We start from the raw sequence: 21637 nt of genomic DNA, 5'->3' as shown, positions 1-21637 counted from the left end.
ATTCTCTTAGCTACTTCCTGCTGAAAAGGGACACTGTAGGTTTCAGGGTGAAGTTCTTCTCTCACTACTCTAAAGGGCCCCTTTGGCAATAGGAAACATGTAGACTATTGTGGAGATTGATTTTGGAATTTAGATGCACTGTTATCATTGAGTTTTGAAGGGTGAGCCAGGGAGGCATCAGAGCCAATACTACTGAAAGATTAAATATTTGGACCAAACGAGAGCTCTGGGTGTGGCAACAAGGAGTCTATGGGTGACTTGGAGCATCAGGAGTGGGATGGGAATGGGGAATCTGCAACACAGTGATTTAAAGAATGAAAAAGAGGTGAGGAAGTGGAGATAATATGTAGGGGCCACTCTTTGGAATGTATTCTCTATTTAAACAGGAGTACTGCTCCAGATAGCAGTGTGGCGGAGGTGCACTGGCTGTCTTGACCCCTCCTTGATCTTTAAGCTGGACCCATCTGCTTCTTTCTTCATTGACGCCTGTGTTTGTGTTATCCAGCTCTGCAGTATTCAAAGATCTCTATGACCAGACCTCGGCCCATTCCCAGCGAGCTCTATACTCCTGGATGACTGAGATTTTGCGAGCATCTTCTAACAGCACTGGTGAGCCCCTCCAACAGGGTGGGGTTATTCATTGGGGAACCCTATCCTCAAAAGGGACTCCTCATTCTGAAAACAGGAATTTATTCTCCTTTTTCTGGTATGATTATCAGCCCTATCTTATCTCACATACCTTGGACATGTTGTCTGGAGAGGCAGGTCCTTGGAAAAAGAGACTTTATGGTGGGAAAGGTTGTGGTGTTGTTAGGTCTGAATTGACTCACAGCAGACCTTTCAGTGGAGTTTCAGAGACTATGAATGCATCATGTGAAGCAGGGGGCGGATCCAAACCACATACTTTTGGGTTAGCAGTGCAACTCCTTCCTTCTAAACCACCAAAGCTTCCTGGGAAAGGTATGGGCCAGAGAAAAAGGTAAAGAAATTTAATGAGATGAACTGATGCACTGACTGAAACAAGGGGCTTGAACATGTTGGAGACTGTGAGGATAACGCAGGAGAGGGCAAAGTCCTGTTAAAAGATCTGCTCTTCATGGGGTTGCTATGAGTCGTTGTCGACTCAACAGCACTTAACAACAACAACAAAAATCGCAACCATTCCAAAAGAGTAGAGGTAGCTTATGGAATAAACCTACAGCCCAATTTTTACATGTTGATGTCTCCAAAATGGGGATTGTATCTGTGTTTTACAATCTTCGGTTGTGTTCTGGTTTCTCAATAGAATGTTGAGGATGGTGGCATCTTAGGTTGGAGGAGCACCTTTAGAATAAGGCTATAAGTACACCTCCCCGTAAGTTAAGTACACCTCTCCATAAGTTAAGATGTGGTGGTCATTGTTGTGTGCCACTGAGTCAGAACTGACATATATATAACTGACCCTCCAGTGGTTTTCAGAGGCAATAAATGGCATGGGAGTAGATTGCCCATCTTTTTTTCCACAAAGCAGTTCATGGATTCAAATTGTGTACCCTTAGGATTGCAGTGCAGCTTTTGACCTCTAGGTCACCAGAGCTTCCTATAAGTTAAGATGAGACAAGAAAATTTTATTAGCAAACCTGAGCAATAAGACACAGCATTTATTGCTAACTTTCTTAACATTCAAAGCATAATTAGGCTAAGACTACAGACTTTCACAGATGTTCAGTACAAGCTCTGGTGGCTGCTGGCATCTCTTGGCTCGCGGCTGCACCAGCGCCATTCTCTGCCTCTGTGGTTGCATTGTCTTCTTCTCTGTGGTCTGTGTAGTCAAATCTACCCCTGCCTCCTTGTCAGATGTGGAGAAGCGAACATTTGGAGGTGCGTAGGAGAAGTTATACCTAGTTAATTCTGGCCCAAGCATAGTTGTTGCTATGTGCCCTTGAGTGGGTCAGACTCACAGTGACCCTATGAACAGCAGATCTGATCTTGCCCTGTTCTCTATTGTACTATCCTCGTGATCTCCACCTTTCTCAGTCCACTGTTACAGCTGCCGTCTCAATCCACCTTGTCGAGGGTCTTCCTCTCTTTCTTTGACTGTTTACCTTTCCCAGCATGATGCATTTTCCCAAGGACTGGCCTAGTGAAAATTAATAAGGATGATAATGATTATTATTGATGGTAATAAAATAGACTGAGATAGGCTTCCAGATTATTACTGAGGAACAAATTGAACCAAAACCCAAATTATTTTATGTGGTTCCCAAACTTAAAAATGAATCTGTATTTCTAAACAAATTCCTAGGTGATGTTGATTTTACAGGTCCAAGAGTTGGGTGTCCAGGGCTGCCTATGCGTAACATAGTGTCTCTCAAGAGATGATTGTTGAGTGACTTAGTGAATACAGGAGAGAAATCCCAACATCAATGATACGTTGGCTTTTTACACTGACATGTGCCAGTGTAAAAGCTTTAAAAATATACTGTTTATTTTTGTAGGTGACTCTGCTTCATGGGTCAGCGCAGAAAACTTATGGATATTGGGCAGATATATGGTTCACCTGCCACTTGAAGAAATTATGAAAATTAGTGCTACAGAAGTAAGTTGGGGAAATACATTGATCCATCTCCATTCACTAATAGTGTAACTTATAAATGTTCAGCCACTCAGTCACGGTGCCCTGGAAATCATGTGACTGCTTTAGCTAAATATGTCTTTGTTGGAACAAAGCCTTGAGGAGGTCAGTCATAGCCCTACGGGCTGCTACCAAGAGCTAAGAAAAGAAAAACAATTATGGGTGACTCAGTTCTGATGGGAGCAAACACAACATAAAGGGAATGTTGGCTAGGCAACAGAAAGCATTTAAGGGCATTTTTGTTCCCAAGAAAGGCCAAAGACAATAGCTACAGAGTTTCTAGTCCATGGAAGCAAGAACTCAAAGCAAAAATGATTCAAAAGAATAGCTACTTCTATTGATAGTTACTTTAACGGGTGCAATGGTTGGAGTTCAACTCTAGAGTTTACAATGGAGAAGTAGATATATTCTAAGGAACAAAAAGAGTGGGTAAAGAGTAGTGGGTAAAGAGTAGTGCTGTCAACCCAAAGACAGGAGGTTCAAATCCACCAGCTGCTCTGAGGGAGAAAGATGGGAAATTTTCTCTTGTGTGGTTCAGAGCCTGTGGAAACACGTTGAAGGGTCAGCTATGATATAGTTCTGACTTGATGGCCATGGGTGTGTGAGGGAGTGAAGAAGTTACTTAGCTCAGGGATCACAAATGTCTCTCCTCTTGTACTCTTCTTGAGTCAATGGCACTAAAATCCCTTAAACATTGTGATTTTGTAATGCAGCCTTCAATGATTGCTACCACCTTGGAAGTGTTCACAAAGAGTTTGGGCCCTTGCCTTTGACTTTTTATTCGTGTGCATCTCAATTTTCTCCTGGCCAGTTAAGAAAAGGATTTATATTAAATGATTGACTCCTTCAAGGAACAAGTTGGTGAAACAATGTCTGGTTCTTATGAAACCACTGCGTGATGTAGCATTCTCTCTTTTATGTAGGAGACTTGTATCATTCAAAATGTCCTCCACATTTTAAAACCTCTCAGTTCTAAGAGTAAATTCCTACTTGACTATCTCAATACTGAGTTAAGTTTAGGAAGTAGATGGAGATATATGCATAGAAAGAGGAGCCCCTAAGTGGAAATTGCATGAGACAATTTGCAACTCTTCATTCTCAGCCAAAAATGTAAATGAGGGAGGTGAAGTCACAAAGCACCAACACTAGGTGTATGATCTATAGAGAGACAAGTTCAAGAAAAGCAAGTTCTGTAAACACAGAATTACAGTGCAGCAATGTATGTTGTTGTTGTTATGTGCCGTCGAGTTGCTTGCGACTCATAGTGACCCTATGTACAACAGCCCTAAACCCTGCTCTATCCTGTACCAATCGCACTACCTCTGACACACCCATCCCGATTACCCCAGTCACTGAATTAATCCACCTCATAGAGGGTCTTCCCCTCTTGTGCCGTCCCTCCATCCTCCCAAGCACGATGTCCCTCTCCAAGGACCTGTCCCTCCTTATAACATGTCCAAAGTATGCCAGATGAAGCCCCAGAATCCTTGCCTCCAAGGAGCAACCTGTTTTAACCCTCTCTAGGATGAATCTTTCCCATGGCAATGCGCCTTTTAATTTCCTGGCTGCTGGTGCCAAGACTGTTGACTATGGAGCCAAGCAAACTAAAGCTGTGTACAATCTCAATCTCGTCACCATCCATCCTGATGCTGCCAATTGGTCCAGTGGTGAGAATCTTTGTCTTCTTGACATTGAGCCTCAATCCATATTGTAGGCTGCAGTCCTTGACACTCTGCAGCAGGCGCTTCAGGTCCTCCTCAGTTTCAGCAAGCAGGGTTGTGTCATCTGCATAACGCAGATTGTTGATAAATCGTCCACCAATCTTGACCCCACATTTCTCCTCATAGAGCCCAGCCTCCTGGATAATCTGTTCTGCATATAGGTTGAAAAGGTATGGAGATAGGACGCATCCCTGGCGTACGCCCTTCCCAATTTTGAACCATGCAGTGTTCCCTTGCTCTGATACAGGCCATGGTTTTTGCAATCACCTGTTATGAGTCAGAGAGTTGGACAATGACCAAGGGGGATAGAAGGAGAATTGATGCCTTTAAGCTGTGGTGCTGGAGAAGAGTATTGAGAATACCATGGACTGCTAGGAAAACAAACAGATTTGTCCTGGAAAGGGTTAAACCGGGTGGCTCCTTGGAGGCAAGGATTCTGAGGCTCCGTCTAACATACTTTGGACATGTTGTGAGGAGAGACCGGTCCTTAGAGACGGACATCATGCTTGGGAGGGTGGAGGGACAGCGCAGGAGAGGAAGGCCCTCTATGAGGTGGATTGATTCAGTGACTGGGATAATTGGGATGGGAGTGTCAGAGACAGTGTGATTGGCACAGGACAGAGCGGAGTTTAGGGCTGTTGTACACAGGGTTGCTATGAGTTGCAGGCGACTCAACGGCACATAACAACAACAACAACAGGATGAATCTATTTTCTTGGCAGTCCATGCTATATTCGATACTCTTCTCCAGCACCACAGCTCAAAGGCATCAATTCTCCTTCTATCCTCCCTAGTCATTGTCCAACTCTCCGATGTATAACAAGTGATTGCAAAACCCATAGCCTGTATCAGACACACCTTAGTCTTCAGAGTGACACCATTGCTCTTCAGTACCCTGGAGAGGCCCCTAACAGCAGACTTTCCCATTGCAATACGTCTTCTAATTTCCTGGATGCTGGTGCCAAGACTGTTGACTGTGGAGCCGAGCAAACTAAAGCTGTGTACAATCTCAATCTCTTCACCATCCATCCTGATGCTGCCAATCGGTCCAGTGGTGAGAATCTTTGTCTTCGTGACATTGAGCCTCAATCCATATGGAAGGCTGCAGTCCTTGACTCTTTGCAGCAAGTGCATCAGGTCCTATACAATACAAAAATCTGTCAGATGTACACAGAAAAAGAGACCTGAATCCTATTGTAACAGAGAATATAGAGAATGTAATAGTAGACTATATAAAGAATTGTCTGCAATATTGGAGAAGGCAACATATAAAGTCCAAAGAATATATTTAATAAAGTTGAGATAGAAGTGCACACTGGGTTTAGAAGAGGTAGTGGTACTATGGATATTATATTAATGTTATATGGATCTTGGCTGAAAGCAGGGAATACCAGAGGAATGTCTATCTGTGTTTCATTGACTATGCAAAGGCATTTTACTGTGTGGATCACAACAAACTGTGGCTGACTCTGAGAAGAATGGAAATCCCAGAACACTTGATTGTGCTAATGAGACCAGGAGGCAGTCATCAGAACAGAGCAAGGAAACAATGCATGATTCAAAATTGGGAAGGGTGTACACCAGGGATGTGTCCTATCTCCATACCTTTTCAATCTATATGAAGAACAGATTATCTTGGAGGCTGGGCTCTATGAGGAGAAGTGTGGCATCAGGATTGGAGAAGATTAATCAACAATCTGCATTATACAGATGATACAACCCTGCTTGCTGAAACTGAGGAGGACTTGAAGCGCTTGCTGCAGAAAGTAAAGGACTGCAGCCTTCAATATGGACTGAAGATCAATATTAAGAAAACAAAGATTTTCACCAATGGGCCAATTGACAGCATAGATGGTGAAGAGATTGAAATTGTAAACAGATTTAGTTTGTTTGACTCCAAAAACAACACTCTTGGCACTGCTGGCAGGAAATGAAAAGATGTATTGCGATGGGAAAGTTTGCGGTCAGAGACCTCTCCAAAGTACTGAAGTGCAACAATGTCAGTCTGGAGACTAAGGTGCACCTGACACAGACCATAGTCTTCGCAAATCACTTGCTGTGCATCAGAGAACTGGACAACGACTAGGGAGGATAGAAGGAGACTTGAGGCCTTTGAGCTGTGGTATTGAAGAGTATTGAATATATGATGGACTGCTAAGAGAACGAACAGGTTTGTCCTAGAAAGGGTGAAACTAGGTTGCTCCTTGAAGGAAGGATTCCGAAACTTTGCCTGACATACATTGGACATGTTGCAAGGAGGAACCAGTCCTTGGAGACGGATGTCATGCTTAGTAGGGTGAAGGGACAGCACAGGAGGGGAAGACCCTCGATGAGATGAATTGATTTAGTTACTGGGGTAACGGGGGTGGGTGTGTTGTACACAATGATATTGGCACAGGACAGAGCAGGGTTTAGGGCTGTTGTACATACGATCACTATGAGTCACAGGCAACTCACGGCACAGAACAACAACAACAACAACAACAACAATCTATATATCTCTATCTCTATATCATATATATCTATAGCTGTAGATCTCTATCTCTCTCATCTCTCCATCTCTATCTCTGTTTCTGTCTCTATCTCGTCTATCTCATCTATATCTTCTCTATCTCTATCTCTCTATCTCTATCTATTGATATATCTTGCATACTTTGGGCATGCATATGTTGTCAGGGGACATCAGTTCTTGGAAAAAGACATCATGGTGGGTGGAGGGGAAGATTAAGAGCGGAAGACCTTCAACTTGATGAATTGATACAGTGACTGTAGCAATGAGCTTGGACAGATCAGAGATGGTGAGAATGACACAGGACAGGGCAGGGATCAGATACGTTGTTCATAGAGTTGCTATGGGTCATACTCAACTTGGTGGCACCTAACAACAGTAATATATGTCTACGCACATAGATCGATTTAATGCTTTGCATCTTATAAAGAGAATATAGGTTCCTTTCTATGACCTGATAGACATTCATAAATGTGTTCATCTTCTGAGTGCAATCTGAGTCTCTAAAGCAGAAATTTTGTGGAGCACAAATTCTGACCTCACTGTAACACATTTAGAAATTAAGTGTGCGAATGTTAGCTTTAAAAAGTTCAACTGCTTGGATTGAAAGAAAGGAAAAACCCAAGACCCCAACTTTCCCAAAAGCGATGAGGTTGAAGAGGTCACCCAAATAGCAGTGACAGACCAGCAAGCAATCAAGGGCGATGAGCACCAGCATGGTCTGAGTACCTGGATTGCGTGCAGTGCAGGCCACTGTGTGCAGAAGTAGGGCGGCTGCACTGGGCTGTGCTTGTCCTCCTCACTCGTCTCCTTCTTGCCCACCAGATCGGACTGTTCATTAGCTACGACAACGCCACCAAGCAGTTGGACACCGTTTATGACATCACACCCCAGGTGGCCCAGGCGTTTCTGGAGAGAATCACATCCTCCACCTTTGACATGAGGAATACCTCAACCATCCACAGGCAAGCTTGGGGGTTCTGGGCCCCTGAGTTATTCACTGGGAGGAGATCCAAGCACCACCTTCTTCTTAACTGCAGAAAAACCCAGGAAGGAAGAGAGGTGACTGGCTCATTCTCCTGGGACATTCCCACATCTCTCTGTGCAAATGTGAGGAGATGTCCCCTCAAGGAGGCATTGTCCTTTAAACGGATTATGAAGTCAGGGAGGAAACCAAGACAGTCACAGTGTCTCTTCTCTGCCAGACATTTTATACCACCCTTTCATGAGCCCCAAACATGGGCATGAAACATTTCTAAACACCCAATATTGGCTCTATTCTAGAGTAAGTAGATTTTAAAGAAATGTTTATCTTACTTAAAAATAGTTTATTTATTATACTTACCTGGCAGGGGAGATACTATGATCTCAAAGGTGGCTTTCCCAGGATGAGGCTTATCCATCGCACTCTGGATGTTGGGCCGACGCCTGTGATTTCCCCACATGTGGGAAATGCTACTGCATAATTTGTGGTAGTGGGGGACTGCACTCACAATTTTCCAGAGAGAGAGAGAGAGATATAAAAAGTAGTTTGTATTGCTTTAGAAAATACGTACAACAGAACACACATACCAATTCAACTTCTATATGCACAGTCTTCAAGTGACACTGTTCATTCTTCAAGTTGTGCATTTCAGTGGAGTTAACTTTAATGACAGATGTACAATTCAGTGACACTGATTATATTCTTGAAGATGTGCAACCGTTTTCACTCCTCTGTTCTAAGTTGTTTCTCTGCTTGAGTGAGGATCACATCTTTCTTGGAAGTAGTCTCGTATTGTTCCTCTTCCATTAACACAAATGCACTGTCCAGGGTGAATGTCTATTTTCATTATGTTGAGTCAAGTCTCCACATTTCCACCAACAGCCTTTTCAAGGCGATCCTGGCTCTTAATTTCAACTGCATCATATTTCTCTGCCTCTACCTATTCCTCAATTCTAATATCACAGCCATATGTATGTGTGTGTGTGTATAATTAAAAAATTATTTATTTTTTTATTTTTAGAGCAGCACTCCCATTCTCTGATATCAAATAGCTTATGGTCTCCATATATGTGAATGCAGACAGGGAAGCTCAAGATGAGATCAAACCCTCAAATGGGAACCCATGGATGAGATCACCTCTAGAATTTAGAGATTGTTATATGATCTCCAAGGGCCACCCCCAACAAGGAAGGTCCAGCAGCTATGGCCCGATGATCCCAGGAGGAGATTAGCTCTGTGGATAGTGAGCAGGGATTTGGTGTCAGGGGCCTGTGGTGGGGAGGGGTCGTAAGGGCACTGTTCCACCATCCCTTTTCCAACTCTTGTATTCCAGGGAGATGTGTGACTTAACCCAAGGCTTCACCTCTCTGGCAGTTTGAGTCTACCAGCAACTTGCTGGGAGAAAAGATAATCAAACTCATGCCATGTTAATTCCAGCCTCAGAAATTCAGTGGGTGGTCAGCTATGAGATATCAACCTAAAGTCACAGTGATCCATTGACTTCATCATCTACCTTAAATCATCATAATGGGCCACTGTTAGGGAATGCACTCATGTGAAACTAGTACATCTCCTTTCCCCATCTCTTGCAATTCTCATCTATTCACATTGGTCATGTTTTTCCATCATTACACATGTTGTTGTTGTTTGGTGCCATTGAGTCGTAGACAACTCATAGCGACCCTATGAACGAACAGCCTGAGCACTGTTCGTACATAGAGTTTTCGGAGGCAAGCCATTTTGGAAGTACACACACAAAATAGCCAGGTGGTAAGAATGTTGATTTAGAGACATTTTCCCCTGAGCTTAATCCTTACTCTGCATGATCTTGTGCCTCTGTCTCCCCCACTATAAAGTGAGACGGAATAATTTTGCTCTCTCATTAAAGGCCTGACACATAGTAAGTGCTCAAGGACTATTATTACTTGCTGTTCATGCAGTAATTCCGTTTTCACTTCCCTGAATTTTCTCAGGGTTAGACATGTTCCTTTTTCTTAGCAGACACACATGCAAATTCTTTTCCTGACTTTGTTGCTCTCTTGTGGATATATGAGAGCCAGTGTCTTCCTGAGAGGATAGAGCCAGGTGGTCCACTCAACCACGTAGTCCAAGTGCTGTTCAAGTTCATGTTAACTCTCAGAACCTCCAGCAATATTTAGTATATACTAGACATTATACTGATGAGTTTGTATACCTCTTCTTAATTTTCCTCCCTCCCTCCCTCCTTCCCTTCCTTCCGTTATTATGGTATATTATGATGAAAAATGGCCATCTGACTTGATGGCATACAACAACAACACAATGTTAAAAAAAGTAAAGCCCAGGCAGTTCACTCTGTACAGTAGCATAGAATGTGCATCGCACAGCTCTATGTAATGGCTTTGCAGAGAAGTCAAACAACCTGCTGGAGGTCAGACATGCCATGCAACTGGACTTTATAATCCGTTGTTTTTGTTGTATGCCTTTGAGTCTGAACCAACCCGTAGCTGATCCCCCAGCATATTTTCAGAGGCAGTAAATTGCATGAGAGGAGATTGCACATTCTTCTCCCATGGAGCAACTGGTAGATTTGAACCATGTGCCCTTGGAATTACAGCACAGCTTCCTGCCACTTGGCCACCAGCGCTAAATCTGCACTCTTCAACACCAGTCACCTTACTTCCAGTGCTGAATCCTAACCCTGCTTCTCCACGGTTCTATGTCCTGTCTCTTATTTTACTTCCTTCTGAGGTCTTTTCCTCATCACCTAGAGGGGCTAAATAGTATAAGATTTCTGGAACTAAATCTGTTCAGAGACTCTCTTAGGGTGAGAAATAGTCATTCAAATGTGGAAAACAGGGTGTTTTCTGTGGCTAGCTCCCTTCTGACCTTTGTTGTCTCAGGTGGACAGATAAGTCATTTGATGAATCTATATTTTAGTCTCAGCTCTGTGACTGACTTTGGACAAGTTGACTGACTGCTTGGCATTTCTGGGTCTTAGTTGACACTTCTGTGCAAAGCTTATATTGAAACCCCCTAACTCATGGGGTCATTTTGATGGGATAACCTAGGTTACTCATCCAGAAACCAAACCCATTGCTTTTGAGTCGATTTTGACTCATAGCAACCTCCCCTTAACCCCATACATTTCCATAACCTAAAGCCTTTGATGGAGGAGGCTGCCTATCTATCTCCTGTAGAACAATTGGTAGATTCAAACAGAGCGGTTATACACATCCTGATCCCGTTTGCTAATTGCAGTAGCCACAGTGACCTGTCTTCAATCCTTCCCAGGTTGCCCCTCCCTTGTCCTGATCCCTTACTGTGTTCTTCTGCTGTGCATTCTATTTCTGCTCTCTTGATCCCCTCTCACCCCTCAGTTATGTCTTATTTGCACCGTAATAGTCTTAGGAAGTATTTGTCCTTTTGTGACTGAATTATTTCACTCAGCACTCTGTCCTCCAGACTCTCCTGTGTTGTGTAGTATATACACATCCATTGCTTCTTAGTGCTGCATAGTATTCCACTGTGTCAAGGTACCACAATTTCCCTATCCATTTGTTTGTTGATGGCCATTTGAGCTGCTTTCATTATCTTACTATCGTGAATGATGCCAGCTTCCAGTTGGTGTGCCCAATGTGTCATACACTATGCCACTAGAGCTCCTTCATCTGGGAGGACAGCTCAACAAATGGTAGCACACCTCGCAGACTCAGCCTTAGGAGGTCAAAACGACTGTGACCTCAAACTCCCAGCCCTCCGCCAGCATCTCTTGTCTTCTCACACAGGCTGGGGCTGCTGGTCTGCTTCTACAATGACCTGGAATTTCTGGATGCTGCTGGGGCCCAAGTCCTTCTTCACCAGATGATCAAATGCAGTCGCCTGAGGGGCTTCCAGGCCAGTGTTCAGAAGGTGGGTGTGGGCTGCACTATCCTGGGGCCTCAGCCTTGCTTCCACTAGCCAGAGAAATGGGAACAATAGCATCGCCTGGGTCTTTAAGAGAACGTGCGTAGGGTTAGTCCGATCTCGGGATGGTGAGGCTCCATGTCACATACTTTGGGTCTGGAGACCCAGGAGGGGCCGTCCTTAGAAAAGGACGTTATGTCTGGAAAGTTAGAGGGTGAGCAATGGAGAGAGACAGGTGGACACCGTGATTGCAACAATGGGCTTAAAAACAGCAGAGATGCTGAGAGTGGTCCACGATCGATCAAGGTTTTGTACATAAGGTTGCTACGAGTTAGAGTTGACTCAACAGCCACAAACAATGAAAATATCTCAAAGTGTGATAGCAGGCAGTAGTTCAAATATAAATGACAACAAACAAAAACACATCAAGAGGGAACCCCCCCCCAAAAGAACACCAACAGAGGGGGAAATGTGCACCAGTAGAAAATTCAACCGGAACAAAACATAGGATCACCTTAGGATCACATAGAAACAGCCTTAGGATCCATCTCCTGGGATCAGATGAGATCAGATGCTGATTGGCAGTTTTGGGGCTGCTCCAGACGCTGCACTTCCACAAACCTCCACGTGGTGGTGCGCTGCTGGACAGCGATCATACTTTGAATGATAAGGAGGTGAAGGAGTGAGTGGGTCTTAACCCTGTGAAAGCCGGAACTGCGCGGCATGGCCTTGTTTTCCAGGTGGTTTTCCGCTGTGGACAAGCTCCATTCACCTCTCTACTGCACTCTCTTTAGTGGAAAGTGTTAATACTTCTTCTTCTTGTAGATTTTAGCCTTGCACAAGTTCAGACTTGGAAGGTTTTATTGGATGTAACTCAACAGCCTCACCCAGGCTCCTTCAGGGACCTTCAGTAACGTCAGTTCCTGACATTGTAATTAGCCGTTGAAATTCCTTTGGAGTTCAATTCTACTTTTACACATGTAGGGTTATGAAATGAGTGTTTGATGATCTGAGTGTGGCATGTTTGGGTCCCCCCGCCCAATCCAAAACAGATTATTTTATTCTTTTTTTTAACTATTCTTCATTCACTTTGTGTTTTATACAATCATTCCATTTCATTATGTTTTATAAAATTAATCACCATTGGACCTTGCCCACCACTATCCTGTCTTTCCAGGTCCCCACCAGATCTTTCCCATTTCCTTTACACACACCAAATTGAGCAACTCTGTGATTTCATCCCTACCCATCCTCAACCCTATGTTCCCAACCCCTTTCTGACTTGGGTCCTCATACCTATTGTACTGGTTATCCTTCTATTTTTACAATAATGGTTTTGTTCAGTATTTGTCCTTAAGCGACTGAGTTAGTTCACTCAGCATAATGCAATCCAGTTTCTCCCAAGTTAGGTAGTATTTTTTGAAATTGTTGCTCTGGTGTGTTACATAGTGTGAATTCCATTGTGTGAATGTACCATATTTTCTCAATTTGTGCTGTTTCTATGTTCTTGTGATGGTGAATAATGCTGCTATGATCATTGGTGAACAAATGTCCATTTGTGTCTCAGTTCTAATTTCCTTGGGGTATATTCCTAATAGTGTGGTGTGTTTTAAAAGCTCTCCCGTACAGCCAGAGAACACTGGATTGCTAACTCCAAGCTGAGGTGACCCTAGAGGATGGAGTGGAACTACCCTTTAGGGCTCCTAAGTCTTCATGGAAGAAGACGGCCATATCTCTCTTCTGTGGGGCCGCTGAGATATTCAAACCTCTTGATTAGCAGCCAAGCACTGTGATGACTGTGCCACGAGGGTCCTAAGTGTGGAATTAAAAAAAACACCCCAAAACAAGACCAAACCAATCCAAACCAAAGCCAGAACAGACTCATAACTGACCCTTCAACTTCATCCAGTAGGAGGAGACTGCCCATCTTTCTCCCAAGGAACAGCGGGTGGATTTGAACTGCTTGCTTTTGGGCTGGCAGTACAACTCCTTACTCACTAGGCTACCAGAGCTTAGAGAATGCTTATGAAGTTCTAGATCAGGGTTCTAGACAAACTAGCAAATGCAGATAGTATTTTACATTCCTTTCCTTCTCTCTCCTTTCTTCAAAGTCTTAATTCTTCCCCCTTCCCTTCCTTTTGTTCCTTCTTCTTATTTCTCTCTTACTGTGAAGATGACATGAAAAACAATGAAAACAAAAAATGTGATGAAGCCATCAATAACACCACAGCAGTTCCTCCCACCCCCATAACCGTGAAGTCCCCAGTCACATCTCACACTGACATGAGAGCTGTTTGCTGTTGTTTGTGTGCACTTTCTTTTCAAGGAAAAAACAAAACAAAACAAAACAGAACACCAAAAACACCAACCCTCTCAGAAAAGCTCAAGCAAAAAAAGAAGAAAAGAAATACAGTTGAAGACCCTTGGGTAACAGTGGCTGCCCTGATCTAGGAGAAAGTCAATGAGAACCCATAATTTGGTCCCATGGTCATGAGATGGAAGGAAGGGTGTCTCAGAATCACCAGATCTGCTATCGGGTTTTTAGTTGGCTTTGACTCGAGTGACTTCATGTGGAACAGAATGAAACGTTGCTGCCACCTGTCTGTCAGTGGTGGCTTGTGTGGTGCTGTGGTGAAGGGAGAGACGTGCCACCGGGGTTACCAATATAGACGGGACCACCCATGATAGCCAGGTTTCAGGAGAGCATCCAGACTGGCAGGCTAGGAGGAAAAGCCTGGTGGTCAGATCCCCCAAATTATTCAATTCAGAGCCTCATTTTAAAAATGTCTTTTCTTATTTTGTGTGTGTACCGTCAAATTGGATCTGACTGGTACAGGAGGAGATTGCCCCTGTTTCTCCGTCAGAACATCTGGTGGATTTGAACCACATGCCTCTGGGAATGCAATGCAGCTTCTTGCCACTAGGCCAGCAGAGCTCCCAATTCAGAGCCTCTTGAGCATCTGGTTGTTGTTACTTGCCATCTATTTGCCTGCAACTCCTAGAAACCCTGTGCACAACAGCTCTGAAGCCTGCCCTACCCTGAGCCATGTCACTGCTGTCTCCTACACACTTGCCCCCATTATCCCAGTCCCTGAGACAATCCATCTTATGCGGGGGTCTTCCTCTCCTGCGCTGTCCCTCCATTCTTCCAAGCATGATGTCCCTCTCTAAGTCTGGTCCCTCCTGAGCACCTGCAGGGCTTGTTAAAACCCAGGTTATGGTGTCCAGCTAGAGCAGAGCCCAAGAATTCACATTCTGAACAAGTCTTCACGTGCTGCTGCCGCCACTGGGCTAAAGATTCTCCTGTGGGAATGATTACTCTCACCTACTCTTTATTTTGTGCATGTGAGAATCAAGATTAAGGGGAGGAGCTATTGAATTTAGAGAACTAGACAGGTGATCTGTCATGTCTTCTCCTCTCTGCCGCTTTCCTGGGATCATTTCAGTAGTGAATGGAACACTTGTGCATGTTGAGCTCAGGGATTGAAAGATATACCACTCTTGGGTTTTGATTTTTGTGCAGAAGTCATGTTATGATAGACAAGTTTATCACCCTTTCTACTGGAAGCCTCATCAACCTGCATCATGTACAGGGCACGACCTTGCTTGAGGAAAATGAAGATGATTTGAAGCACTTACTGCTGAAGGTCAATAACTACAGCCTTTGATATGAGTTATCACTCAGCATTAAGAAAGCAAAAATCTTTACCTGTGGGCCTACAGGCAGCATTGTTACAGATGGAGAAAGTATTCAAGTTGCCAATGATTTTATTTTACTTGGCTTCACAATCAACACCCTTGGAACCAGCAATCAAGAAACCAAAAGATGTACTGCTTTGGGGAAATCTGTCAAGGATTCCTCCCAAGTTCTAAAGAGCAAAGATGTTCATTTAAAGACTAAAGTGTGCCTGATCCAAGACATTGCATTTTCAGTTGCTTCCTATGCTTCTCTGATGGCCTAGTGGAAAGGAACAGTGCTGCCAACCCAAAGGCAGGCAGTTCAAAGTCACTAGGTACCCGCAGGAGAAAGATACAGCCTTATCGTCTCCCATGTGATTTGCTGTTAGGAGCTGTTGAGTCAAGCATGACTCATGGTGACCCATGAACAATAGATCTGACCCTTGTCTTGTCCTGTGTCATCCTCATCATCTCTGACATTCCTGAAAACCCACTAGAGGGTCACCTATGAGTTGATTGCGACTTAATAGTACACAACACCCTTTGTATCTTAATGTTGTACAATGAGTAAGGAAGACAGAAGGAGAATGTATGCCTTTGAATTGTCGTGTTGAATATATCATAGACTTGCAAAAGAATAAAGTTGTCTTGAAAGAAATGCAAATCCTTGGGAGCAAGTAGGGTGAAACTGGGTCTTACTTATTTTGGGCATATTTTAAGAAGGAATGTCCTTGGAGAGAGACATCATGTTAGGGAATGTAGAGTGTTAGTGAAAGAGAAGAGGACCCTCAATGAGATGGATAAACGTGGTGACTATACAATGGGCTTGATGTATGTTGAGCTCAGGGGTTGAAAGATGTACCTACCACTCTTGGATTTTGATTTTTGTGCATAAGTCATGTTATAAGATTCAAATTTTTCACCCTCTCTAATAGAAGCATCATCAACCTGCATCATGCACAGGGCACAACCTTGCTTGAAGAAAGTGAAGATAACTTGAAGCACTTACTAGGTACCTGCGGGTACCTAGCGGGTACCTAGTGGCTCTGAACTGGCTTCCTTAGGGTTGACAGCACAGGTCCTTTCCACTAGGCCATCAGAGACGCATAGGAGGCAACTGAAAATTAACGTCTTGGATCAGACACACTTTATTCTTTAAATGAACATTTTTGCTCTTTAGAACTTGGGAGGAATCCTTGACAGATTTCCCCAAAGCAGTACATCTTTTCATACAGAGGTGGTGAGGACAGTACAGGATAAGGTGAGAGGCTCGGATCTGCTGTTCACAGGGTCACTATGAGGTATAGTGGACTCCATGACATCTAACAACACCAACATCCAGAAACAGTTGAAAACAATTGATTAGGTGGGTATATTACAATAAAATAATTATTGAAGTGGTCACACAAACATACAAGCATGCATAAAACATCATCTTAAGTGAAAACATATGAAAGAGAAAATGATTCTTCCATTTGTTTTACCACTAAGCCAGGAATCATCTATTTTATCTGTTTATACAGACATGAAAAGTCTTGCTAATCATAGCTATGAGGTAGGATTTTCAGCAGACTTACTTTCTTGTACTGTTGAGAATGGTTTTTACACAGATTGTCGTGAAAAAACACACCCTACTGAATATTTCATGAAAGAGAAGCAGCCACATGTATGGACAGAAAGTTCAAGGTCACAAAATGAAAATGCAGAGTGTGGTGGAGTTATGCACGGAGTGAGCAAAATTTCCTTCTGCTATGCTGTTAAAGTTGCCTTAATAACAAATTAACATTTAAATGAAGCACAGAGTATTTTGCTGCATATGAAAGCCAAGGCAGAGAAGATGTTTTCGGGGGCAGTTTGGTGCCTGGATGTGGTGACAGGTCCTCTTTGCCTTCTGGTCTCTGGTTCCAGAACTTTGCCTGGGGCATGCTTGGGGGAGGGCGCTGCGGAGCTCTCACACCCCAAGACGTAGTTGGAGGAGCAAATGTCTCAGTTTCTGTTGACCCTTATTCTCAGCTCATTCCCCTTTCAGCTCAAAGCTGAACTTCTGGACATTGCCACGGAGAACCAGACCCTCAATGAGACACTGGGCTCTTTGTCGGATGCAGTCGTGGGGTTGACTCACAGCCAGTTGGAATCCCTCTCCCCGGAGGCTGTACGTGGTGCCATCTCCACCCTCAACCAGGTCTCAGGCTGGGCCAGGAGCCAGGTCCTTATCTTGTCTGCTAAATACTTGGCGCATGAGAAGGTGAGTTGGAGCTACAAACTCCCCTTTAGTACCGTGAGACCCAGGGGTCAGCTCTACTCACACAAAAGGGCGTCCCAATCAGGGGAGAATGGTCATGAGGAGTTTTTGAATTTGCATCTTTACTTTGCCATCTGTCGTGAGGGGTCACTGGGAAATTGACTTGCCATCTCCTTCTATTCCTTTTCCTGTCTATAAAACAGAACAACAATAGAACCTACCCTGTAGAGTTGCAGCAAGGATTGGGTGGGCCAGTACACAAAGCCAGGTTGGGACAGCATGCAGTAAAGAGCAGAACCTCAGCTGTTCTTGTGTACTGTAGAGTTGGAACCGACCCATAACTGACCCTTCGGTGGGTTTTCAGAGGCAGTTAATTGCACAGGAGGAGACTGCTCATTCTTCTCTGTTGCTGTCTGTTCATTGGTAACTAACAGCGACACTTGGATGGGGGTAAGCATGATGGAGATACACCACTCCGGAAGAGGATTAGAGAGTTGAGTCAGCTCAATTTTATTGGGGGCTGCAGCACACTTATATATAAGCAAGAAAACAGGAAGACAGGATAGGGTGGGCTTGCAGATATGGGACCTGCGGATTGGATAGAACTTCAGCCTTGTGTGGACTACTCCTAGCTCAATAGATGTGGCAGCCGTCTTTTTAGGTGGTGAGCTTTTAAAAGCTAATACGGCTAAACACAGGAGAACTTTCTCTATGCCCTATTAAAGGCCGTTGGGAGGCTTGTACTTATCCGGAGCTTAGGTGATCTGTCCTGGCCAGAGGCCCTCCCTTCCTTTCCAACGTTTCCCAACACTTCTCCCATGGAGCAGCTGGTGGCCTCGAACTGCATGCCTTCAGGATTGCAGAGCAGCTTCTTGCCACTAGGCCACCAGAGCTCCCTGTAGTTATGATGAGATATTGGGCAGTGTGTGGGATCTGTTGTAGGGTTTTCTTGCTTACTGAGGTACAAGATCTCATCTTGAGGTAAAAATCTTGGACTTGAGAGAACTATCACCACACAAGATTCTGTTTGGAGGATGTGTGGGAAATACACTGTTTGTTCTTTTGTGATTGACTTGCTTCACTCAGGATAAAGTTTTCAAGGAACGATATCATCTTGCTCACCATCATGCCCTTAATGCCCTGGAAGACACTGGGCTTAACAAAGGTCTAAGGACGGAGTCAGTTCACTTAGCATAATACTTTAAAGTCCCTCCCAGCTTAGGCAGTGATTTACAAAATCATTGCTCCAGCGTGCTGCGTAGTATTGTATAAGACCATTATTGTAGAACTACAGGACTAGTAAAGAGTGTGTGAGGATTTAAGGGTGGGGAGCAGAGGGGTGGGGATGGGTGGAGGGGTAATCAGGGGCGTCCAGGTTTGATGGGTGGGGGTGGGTTGGCTTGAGGAGGTGAGGGGGGATCTGGTGTGAAGGGCAATGTATACAAACTTTGTAGGTAAATCAGTGTAAAATTAAAAAGAAAAGAGAATTCCAAGAACTTAAAAAAGAATTAAAAATTTAAAAACTGAAAATCCCACAAAGCTCTAAGGAGCAAAAAAGCCAAAGCAGGGCCTCAGTTCTCTGCTGGTCCTCTCCCAGGTGCTGTCCTTCTCTGACGTCAGTCAGATGGGCGTGCTGCTGGCGGGCGTGGGTACCCAAGCCTTGTACAGCATGGACCGCAAGGACCTCCTGCAGGTCCTGAGAAGCGCCCTCTCGCAGCACCTGTCCGAGCTGCCACCTGCCCAACAGCAGGGGGTCCTCAGCAAGGTGAGTAGAAGATAGCTGATCTTCAGGCATGGGGCTCCCTGAGGATGTTGGGCTTGGGGTTTGGGGAGTGGGCTGCGACTATTGGGGAGTATGAGTCAGGACCTGGGATATCTCAGCCTTCAGTAGGTCGAGTTGTTCCACACCTGCAGTGTTCTTCTCCTCGTGGTCCCCTCTCCTCCTTCCTGAATCGGGAAAGACCCCATTTCCTTCAGATCCTTCCCTTAGTCAGGCTAATCGGAAAGGCTTTCTTTCTAGAAATAAGATTTCCTGATTGAATAGCATTTACAAAATGATAATAATAAATACTATTAATTTTTTCTACTAGTTTATTTACAAAATTAAGAATAAATTTGAATACATTCTTTCAATTTCCCTCACGCCCCCCCCATCAAATTGTACAACCCAATGATTAATCCCCCCTTCCTCCTGCACATCCACATCTCTCTGCTTCCAGCCTCTCTCTCCCACCCCTCCTGAATCCTTATATTTATTCTACAATAACAGTTTTATACAATATTTATCCTTATGGGCCTGAGTTAGTTCACTCAGCATAATGCTCTCCAGGCCCTCCCAAGATAGGTAATAATTTTCAAAGTTATTGTTCCTGAGTGCTGCATAGTATTCCATTGTGTGGAGGTGAGAAGCCACTTGTAAATACTATTATTTTTAAATGCTATTTCAGTCTGAAACAGAATCCAGAAAGTCTCATGGTGTTTCTGAAAGCCCCTTCTGGGGACAAAATCAGACAAGACCACTTCTTTAACTCGTGATGCTGGGTCTTCCAGCTATCTGACTTTCTCAGACCTGTGATATTTGATTGCAAAGGCTGCTAAGAAGTAAAACCTATGACTTTGACCAAAAAATCAACTACAAAGTGTAGGAGGACATTGTTACAAGCAGATTTTTAAAACTGTGATTTTAATAGACATTTACAGAGAAGTTGGATTTTCATTCGTTCGTTTTTACACAATTTTCTCCCTCCCTCTCCTTTGATTCTCCCTCCTCCAGTCCACTTTACAGAGTACCTCTTATTCTGGACTGTTGTCATACATACACTGCCTAATCATATATTCCTTTTAAATAGTTCTTTCCCTCATCTGCTCCAATGCACTGTTCATTACCTATCCCCTCTTTCCCTAGTTTCCACCCAACCCCCTGAGTCAGTCCTGCTTTATAACTATAGTGTTATGCAGTATTTGTCCTTTTGTGACTGAGATATTTCACTCAGCATAATGTCCTCCAGAGTAACCCATGCTGTGTAATGTTTTACAAGTTTCTTGTTTTTCAGTGTTGTGTAGTATTCCACTATGTAAACACACCCTAGTTTTTCTATCCATTCATTTGTTGATAGGCATTTGCTTCCATCTCTTTGATCTTGTGAGAAATGCAGTGGAATCTGGCATATTTGGGCTTAGATTTGATTTATCAAACAATTTATCCCCCCACCCCCAAACTTTTAATTGTGAATTGAGTGAAGGTTTACAGAACAAGTGAGTTTTCATTTTGACAGTGAATACACATTTAATTTTAGTTTCACAATATTGATTATAATCCTCAAAAAGGTAGCATCACACATTCCACTTCTTCCTTGTGTCTTATTTTCTTTTCTTTTTTTTTTAGAAAAATTTGTATTTAGAATTAGCCCGCTGGACTCAGTTTAGATGATGCCAATTTTGTTGGCAACATCCAAAGCATCATAGTCAGGAGCTAGTCGAACATAGGCCTTCTTCTCTCCATCAGGCCTAATCACAGTGTTGACCTTGGCCACATCAGTGTCATAGAGCTTCTTTACAGCTTATTTGATTAGGTACTGTTTGGTCTTGACATCCACAATGAACACAAGCGTGTTGTTATCTTCTATCTTTTTCACGGCTGACTCAGTGGTCAAGGGAAATTTGATGATGGCATAGTGGTCAAGCTTGTTTCTCCTGGGGGCGCTCTTCTGGGGGTATTTGGGCTGCCTTCAGAGTCTCAGCGTCTTAGGCCCCCGAAGGTGGGTGACGTGCGGATCTTCTTTTATTTTGTGGCTGTGGATGCCCTTCAGGACTGCCTTCTTGGCCTTTAATGCCTTTGCTTTGCCTTCAGTTTTGGGAGGGGCAGGGGCTTCCTTCTTCGCTTTTGGGGCCATCTTTGTAGAAAGACTGGTTACTCTTTTATTTTATTTTAAATTGGTTTTAATGAAAGTTTACAGAGACTTTGAGTTTTTTTTTAAGGTTTTTTTTTGTCTTTTTTATCTAT

The 21637-nt window shown here is 43.7% G+C and overlaps 1 protein-coding gene across 1 annotated transcript in view; it reads left to right on the top strand.

The window, feature by feature from the left end:
- The window catches only part of OTOA (otoancorin), a 97143-nt gene that overhangs the window by 12456 nt on the left and 63050 nt on the right, over positions 1-21637 (top strand). Inside the window, exons 8-13 of the mRNA XM_006892693.1 lie at positions 506-609; positions 2478-2578; positions 7670-7809; positions 11597-11720; positions 17422-17637; positions 19232-19399. Coding sequence (XP_006892755.1) covers positions 506-609; positions 2478-2578; positions 7670-7809; positions 11597-11720; positions 17422-17637; positions 19232-19399 — 853 coding nt within the window. The remainder of the gene's footprint in view (positions 1-505; positions 610-2477; positions 2579-7669; positions 7810-11596; positions 11721-17421; positions 17638-19231; positions 19400-21637) is intronic.

Source organism: Elephantulus edwardii, unplaced genomic scaffold (assembly GCF_000299155.1).
Source record: "Elephantulus edwardii isolate Elephantulus edwardi_28Jun2011 unplaced genomic scaffold, EleEdw1.0 scaffold00117, whole genome shotgun sequence".
Taxonomy (NCBI): Eukaryota; Metazoa; Chordata; class Mammalia; order Macroscelidea; family Macroscelididae; genus Elephantulus; species Elephantulus edwardii.
This window is presented reverse-complemented; position numbering and strand designations above follow the sequence as displayed.